The sequence below is a fragment of the Alosa alosa genome, chromosome 4, assembly GCF_017589495.1.
Source record: "Alosa alosa isolate M-15738 ecotype Scorff River chromosome 4, AALO_Geno_1.1, whole genome shotgun sequence".
Taxonomy (NCBI): domain Eukaryota; kingdom Metazoa; phylum Chordata; class Actinopteri; order Clupeiformes; family Clupeidae; genus Alosa; species Alosa alosa.
In genome coordinates this window covers 5,326,104-5,334,465 of record NC_063192.1, presented here as the reverse complement: position 1 = coordinate 5,334,465, position 8,362 = coordinate 5,326,104, and the positions used below count along the sequence as shown (strand labels likewise).

Genomic DNA, 8,362 nt, shown 5'->3' with positions numbered 1-8,362 from the left:
AATTAGGCTATTATTTAGGCCTAGAATTTTTCTTTTTTAACGTTTTTTTGTTTTTCTTTCCTCAGGTTTCCTCAAACCTTTGGAATATGTAGCACATTAATTTAATTTGTCCGAGCCATAATGTAAAAAAGCTAGGAAAACAGGTGGGGTTCCCTTCCATTATGATATAGTGTTGATTTTTTGGGAATAAAGGGTAGGCTATCTCTCTCTGTATGTGTGAATGTGTGTGTGTGTGTGTGTGTGTGTGTATGAGTGTGTGAGAGAGAGAGAGATGCGACGCATATTCACACGGCTGCGCGGACTAGCCCTGAGGGCTATTCGCTGCAACAGATACATTGTAGCCTACAGTTTAACTCGAAAACAAAGCGGTTACATCCGTATCAGCCGTTTCTACCGCTGTAATTTTGCTGTGTTGATGTAGACACAAAGCCCCTCTCTTTACCTACACAAACAGCTCCACTACGTTACATCCGTCTTATTCGGCATATCAATGTATTTCGTATCACCATTTCTTCCAATAATCCATGTACCCGCCTCCCTGCGCTCCCAAATAGATGGTGCAAGTAAAAATGTCCAAATCTTCCGCAGACCCTCTGTCTGGTGTAGAGACCGGCTCCCAGTCACACTATTTTCAGGTAAGGACATTCTTTTTCTCGAGTATGTTGCTACTTTACGACCAAAAATGGTTAATGTCGCGCTAGCCTACTTGTTGTAACGAAGGCGTATAGTTTCCCAACCTACGCTTGTATGTTATAGTGATTGCAGCAACGATGCAAACTCAGCGGTAAACCAACATATGATAAGTAACGTTTTGCCATCGCAGTGTTAAAATCTACCAAGAAATATTAGATTTATAATTACGGAAATGGAAAACATACAGCTGATAGTGTTAAGCTATTTCAGGGTAGATATATGTAGCCTATCTTTTTGCGACCCATGATTTCACATTGCAACCAAGGCCTTTTCTCTTGCATTGTGCAATTTCCTCAATTCACTATCCGGGTATATTAAATATAACACTAAGCAATATGGTCTGTTTTGGTTTGACCACAAGCAATTCAGACAAAGTTACGACTGTGTTTTTGCTCAAAGTAGCTTGCACCCGGAATTAACTGCCACATTATTAAAACGGCTACTTGTTCGGGAACTCACCTGTAGCCTGCGCCTGAATGGCCTACCATTGCAACGCCATACAGGATTAACCGATCGTAGAACATCAAAGAGAGATAATTATTACGAGTAGGTCAATCTGCTGGAAGGAGGTGTAAATTCAGGTAGATTAAGTCGTATGCGGTAGGTCTATATTTAGGCTACTTTTAAAATAGTGACAGAAAAAAACCTTGTCACTTTATTAGCTCAGAAATCAACACACTGCGACTGGAACCATATGTTCCCTAACATGTATAATTTGATGAGCCATTAAGCATAACCGTACTTCTTGTCATAACCAAGTGTGCTATATAGTCAGGATGTTGAATTCTGAATCAGTTGGTTCTCCATCCCCTCAGTTGCCCAGGAAGTTGCCAAAGCGCAAGAGTCGTTTTAAACGCTCGGATGGCAGCACCTCCTCTGACACCACGTCTAGCTTCATCAAACGACAGGTAAGGCTCTTTTCTCTTCATTACCCGGATGACATGTAATTTTTACTGGCGTGATGACGCGCAGATTTACGCTTTTGTAGCTGACGGAAGGGCCATGCCAAAATGCACAGAGCTGTGATCAAGGTGATAACATGGAAGGGGAGGTGGGGTATTAGTCATGCATGTTTTTGCAAGGCCTACCTGTATGATGTGGCATGGACTTGACATGTCAGGTCAATAAAAACCTAGCCATCTTATTTTTTTTACTGGGACATTTGAAGTATGGTCAGGCTCCTGAGATATTATGAAATACATGTTATTATACAGTAACTGAATAATTATAAAGTTATTTATAGCCATTTCTGGGAAACTGATTTTAGTCAGGCCTGGATGTGCTCTTCCATCATCTACGAGGTTGTGTTTTATTTGCGCCAGAGGGCCAACAGATGGCAGTGTTGTTGTTTGCAGTGCCATGCCCGCACAAAAATATGTTTCAGCCCAGTTTTTTAATTAATGTTTTCAGGTCAGCCAGGCTAGCAGCAGGGAGAGAGATTTTGTGTTATTTAAAAAAATCTTGAAAACTGGAGGAAGGATAAGGGGAGAAAAAAATGAGGTTGAGATAAATGAGGTGGTCTGGAGGTTTCTTATGCACCTCAACTGTCACACACGCATCATCCATATGACATTCACAATTTCTTGTTGGAACGAAAGGGGTAATACTCAGTTTAATACTCATTATTCAGTTTAAAACTGTATATTATTTCCCTTCTCCATTAATTCAGTCTCAAGCCCTTGAAGGTTCTGCCAATGACGGTCTCATGATGCGGTAGTAGCAACTATATGATACATGCCAGGAAAACAAAGACTGTTCTCTCCAACCTTATCCATGAGTATGTCAAATTTCTATTTCTAGATCATATACAATATTCACCAAGCATTCAGTCATTGTCAGTCATTTTATGTCCTCAACCAGTTTTCAGGACAGGGTAGAAGTGTCCAGGCATCCTCGAAACTGCACACGTGTGTGTAGTCAGAGGGAGTGTCTTCCATGTTGTTACTCTTACCATCACCATGGCCATCCAGCATGCAGGAATGGAAAAATGTGTTATTAGAATCAGTGCAAAGCGAGAACCAAGATCAGAATTTTTGATGTCGAACGGGAGGGATATTAATTGTGGTGCTCAGTTGGTCGATGGCAGTTTCAATTTTCCCCCAGAATATTGCAGATGCTGAAATATTCATTAGAGCTATTAGGCCTCCCTCTCCTGCCTATGCAGTTAACTCATTCAAACAACCTTTCTCTCTCTCTCTGTTTTTTTTCTCTCTCCTGCTTGCCTCACACATTGTTTCTGATTGTGTGGGTCATGGTGGAACAACCACCAGATGCTATGTGTTTAGGCTGATCCAAATTTGGATTAGATCTTGGATATACCAGTTCAAAATTTCAAAGGGAAAGGCAAAAGGCAAATCTCTGAATGTTTACAAACATGTTTTCTGGTGTTGATGAACCAGATTTTCTCCAAAACAGGGTCAGATCTGGACCAGTATCAGTGGATATCTTAGGCCAGCGGTTCCCAAACTTTTTCCCCCGTGTACCACCACCTACATCCTGACTCGGCTCACATACCCCCACCATCCGACACATAAAAACGTAACACACTCTATTGACGCATTCAAGGTGTCATGTTTAATTAGCTGCCCTACATGGTAACAAATAACAAAATCAAAATGTGCAACTGGTCTATGAGCTCTCACACTCACACTAAAAAACAGTGTGGAGGACAACATTATGAAACACAAAGAACAAAGAGAACATGGCTTAAGATTAAACAAAAAAACATTTGTAACTCCTTTCCGCCATTGCCCTTTTCATCTCGCCTAACCCTAGTGGAAGCTCGCGTACCACCGGTGGTACACATACCACAGTAGACAGTTACAGCTTTATATATATATATATATATATATATATATATATATATATATATATATATATATATATATACAGCACATATATATATATATATATATATATATATATATATATATATATATATATATATATATATATATTAGGGCTGTCAATCGATTAAAAAAAAATTAATCTAATTAATTACATACTCTGTGATTAATTAATCTAAATTAATCGCATATATAATTTTTTGCTGTGAAAGTATTTTAAATATTTAAATTCAAATGAATCATTGAATAATCAGCATTAGTGACATTAAAGTTCAAAAACTCTTTTATTATTATTTTCACTGTTCAAATAATGGCCATAATAATCTATGATATGACCTAATATGCTGAGGAAATAAATTCAGTTTTCAGTTTCAGTTAAATTAAGTTTTTTTTTTCACATACAAGGCATTTCAGGCCACAGATATAACCTAGGGGACACAATGAAAATAAATTAACACTCCCCTCAATGTCAACACTTATTTCTTTGCATTGATGTGCGACTATAGAGTCTTTTTCTCAAAGTTTTTTTCTTTCAAAGAGTTTTTTCTCAAATTAATTAATCGAAATTAATCAGTTATTTTGACAGCCCTAATATATATATATATATTATTTTTATATATTTTTTTTATATTATTATTATTTTTTTTAATTATTCTGTCAAAGAATAACACTTGTTTTCACTTCACAAGGTACATGCAGTCAATCAAAGTACACCAGGTTTCCAAATACTGGCTATTGTTGACATTACAAAAACTGCATAGACTTTTATGTTTCAGTTTAAAGGGGATTTGCAAAACATGCAATCCACCGTTTTTACACTAAATTTCTTGGTTGGGAACTGTATGTCCACATGTAATATTCACATTCAAAAGCATTCCAGTGAAAAGCAAATCAGTTTTTTTCCCTTTACTGTTTACTACAGGAGGTACAGAAATACTGTTTACAGTATGATAGAACAGAAAAAGTTGTACAGTATTGCTTACAGTGAACAAAATATCCATGAAAATTACTGTATCTAATCTCTGCGATCTTCAGGGTTAGGCCACATGTTTTCATCAACATCGCATCTGATATTACAGTATCCAAGGCGAGGCTAAAACCACTTGGCAGCAGAAGCAGAGGTTTTTATACTGTATCTAAGGTTTGGAATATTTTGCTGTTGTGGGATGTTGTGTGTTAATATTCGTAAATACTGCAAAAACAATCCATAATTTTGTTGGGAGGTATAGCCTGTTTGTTAAGAAAATGTAAGCATTGTGGAAATGTTTTCACTGACTGCATATTGTGTGAAAACGACATGAAATTTGTGAATGGTATGGCCACAAAAGGCCGATGCTGTGCTAATTGTGTTTAGAGTTTTGAAAATGTGACAACTGGTTAGACATACACTTGAGAGTGAGAGATATGTTGGAGTAGATTGATGGAATGAAGTAGATTCCATTGATGGCCTTTGATCCAGAATAATTGGAATGTCTGCTAAATACATGTGAAAGCACCACTGTGGCAAATGCAGAACCAGTGTTTTTCCTATACATTGACTTATTTGTGGCGGCCCACCACAATATCAACACTGACCACCACACAATGATTTTCCATGTTGTACTATTTAAATTGGATGAAATCAATTTACAGTCAAGTGTCAGTTCTAGCTAGGTGATGAGTGCTAGAATTAGCAAGGCTAGTTGTAAGTAGTGCTATGAGAGGAGATATTCTCTGAAGAGCTGGGTCTTCAGGAGTTTTTTGAAGATGGAGAGGGATGTCCCTGCTCTAGTAGGAACTGGTAGCACGTTCCACCAACGAGGAACAACAAATGAGAAAAGTTTGGATTGGCCTGAGCATACCGGTGGCAGAGCCGTCGTTCGTCTGAGGAGCACAACAGTCGGGAGGTAGCATATAAACTGTATGAGGGCATTCAAGTTGGTGGGAGCAGAACTGAAGACTACTGCTCCCACCTATGGAGAACAACACCGGAGGAACTTTTTGCAGTTCCTAGAACATACAGTTCCTAGAACCCCTAATTTCGTGGATTCGGACAGCGTGGAACTGGGGATGATAAAGTTCTCCTGACCGCAGTTCCTATAACTATTCAAGCTCCTACTTTGGGGTAGGATCTTTTCCATCTACATAGGAACCATGGCTGATTTGCATGCCAAGGCAGAAGCTCCATTTTTAAAAATCTCATAAAATAATTCAGTTTCTTTAAATTTGCATAACATAAAAACTGCATGGGAAGTCTGCAGACTGCATGCAACAAAAGCCTTCTGGACAGATGAGAAGAACTTTCATTAACACTGCTGATTCTTTTTTAAATGCTTTCTGATACAATGAGCGTCTAGTTTGTAAATGTTTCTAAATAGCAATGCTGTCTGTTTCATGGGCTACTAATGTGTCATGGGCTGTTTCATGGGCTACTAATGTGTCAAGTCATTTCAGAGTTCCTAGTGTGTGCGAATGCAAACAGAAAAAAGTAGAATCAAACTATCAAAGTAGACTTAAGTAGTTTGCTATGTGAATTGTTCTTATTTTCAAGAGCCCATGTAGGCCTACAGTATGTCCTTAATGCAATGCTATGCAAAGTTGGCCTTCCGTGTTAGCATCCTTTTCTACTAGGTGTCCTCGGCATAACCCCAGGGAGAGGTCTAACTGCTGATACACCTGGGGTCTGCTTGCTTTCTGTTGTGATATTGCAGAGTTGTATCTGTACATTGATGTACTGTATGAAGGGTGCATCCCCACTTTTTCTCCTGGGACCAGCCTGCAGAGAATGAACACTGCTGTAGGTCATTATCACTAGCCATGTAAACTAAGAATCTTTTAGGATTTTCAAACCCTTGTGAGGTCTCTGGCATGGAGTTCTCTCTCTCTCTCTCTCTCTCACGCCAGCGGTGCTGATGTATCTTTTGATTTGTACTGGTACTGCAGTTTGAACGAGGAGTATTTTTCCACTCCAAGGTTCCGTGCTCCATATTTTCTTGTTTTCTTGTTTTCTTGTTCGCCGCTGATTTACACATCCAGCGTCTTCCTGCTGCCATGGGTGCGGTTCAGCTGTTGGATCATGACTCACCACTGCAGAAACAGCAGTGGCATCTACCTCCTGTACTATAGAGACATCTCTCTCTCCCTCTCTCCCTCTCTCTCTCTCTCTCTCCCTCTCTCTCTCTCTCGGCTGTTGGCACACAGGCGCAAGCCACGCTTTACTGATGATCCTCAGTCTGTGCCAGCTTGTAAAACAACAGAAGCAAAATGGGCTGAGTGTGCAGTGGAGAGTATTTGTGTGTGTGTGTGTGTGTGTGTGTGTGTGTGTGTGTGTGTGTGTGTGTGTGTGTGTGTGTGTGTGCGTGTGCGTGTGTGGTGTGTATGTGTTTGTGCGTGTGTGTGTGTGTGTGTGTATGTGTGTGTGTGTGTCTGAGCATGTGTGGTGTGTATGTGTGTATTGTGTGCCAAATGCTTGCACTGAGTGTGTGAAACTGATGAGAGTGTTGAAACAGTGCGAAGAGAGGTTGATTCTTTGGGACTTGTTGGGAATTGACACTCTCAGATCTTGCCTGCAGCAAGAACAAGAAGTTATCCACTTGGGTATGGTTCTAACCACGGCAGGTATACACATTGCATTAATTCATTTAGCAGACACTTTTATTCACAGCTCATATGCACTGTACTTTCTCATAAGTAGTGGGAATATGTGTGGTGCATGGGAACTGAACCAGTGATCTCAGTCCTGTAAGCATCTTGCTCCAGCAGTCTCTCCCTCTACCAGTTCAGCGGAAGGAAGACAGGAAGGAAGCTTATATGTTTAGACCCTATTACAGTAACCTCAAGGCGTAAGGGTATGTGCCATCACTATTATTTAGGCCCATGCTAGATAGATAGATAATATAGATAGATAGATAGATAGATAGATACTTGATCCCCAAGGGTAAGTTCAAGGTCTCAGTAACATACAGACATCACACACAACATGCACTTACAGCAGAAAAAGTAATATAAGTATATAAATATTAAAAGAAAAATGCTGATTATCATGGGAGGGATCTTCTGGGGAAGCTTAGCTTGGTTAAATCAAACTATCACTGTTTTAGTTATGTGTAGGATTCTCTGTTGTTGCGTTGTGTTTTAGTTCTAATGTCTGTATTGAAGATGGTCAATAAAGCTTGATGGCGGGATTAGGATCGGTGATTAGAGGATGATTTATTGTAGATGGTACAATAATGAATAACAGAACACAAGCTAAGTCTCGAACAGTAAAACTGTGCAGAGTCTGACAGTTGTGGTTGTTATTAGAAGCGGCTACTGAGCCTTCCGACAGAAGATGCTCCTCGGGTCGCTTCCTCGATCCGTCTCAGAGTCAAAACCTAAGACAAAGCCTGTTATACTAAAACATACAAACGTCAATCATGCCAACGTGGCAGGTGCCAACCAGTGTACAAAAACCGGTTCTGGCCAGATGGAGATACTAGCCCGAACAAGCCAATATGCTTTCTCCCTCGGCCCATGTTATCACTGATGTTCCTCGGATGTTCCTAAACATCAGGCTGTATGACCTTCCTGCTGGTACACAGGCCTAAGGCACAGTTATGCACAATGGTATGGACCCCTCCCCGTTACTACACACAGAAGTAACATATGAACACATCAGAGTAAGAATACCCCAGAATTCTACAAATGTCAAAGGACACAAATCTCAGAGATATCTGATGGTGCCACATGCTTCAAATAGTCTTGCCTATTTTTGTCTTCTATTTTCTCCTCTGATCTCTCTTTTGGCCCATCCATGCAGTGGTGATGTGACTTGAATTGCACCCTGAGCTTCAAGCCATAGTCTA

At 39.9% G+C, this 8,362-nt stretch overlaps 1 protein-coding gene across 4 annotated transcripts in view; it reads left to right on the top strand.

Moving 5' to 3' along the window:
- The first annotated feature begins 264 nt into the window (after positions 1-264).
- The window catches only part of cacnb3a (calcium channel, voltage-dependent, beta 3a), a 31,328-nt gene continuing 23,230 nt past the window's right edge, over positions 265-8,362 (top strand). For all 4 annotated transcript variants that reach the window (XM_048241557.1, XM_048241556.1, XM_048241561.1 and 1 more), the window contains exons 1-2: positions 265-635; positions 1,509-1,601. In XM_048241557.1, the coding sequence (XP_048097514.1) occupies positions 555-635; positions 1,509-1,601 (174 nt within the window). In that variant the 5' untranslated portion in view covers positions 265-554. The remainder of the gene's footprint in view (positions 636-1,508; positions 1,602-8,362) is intronic.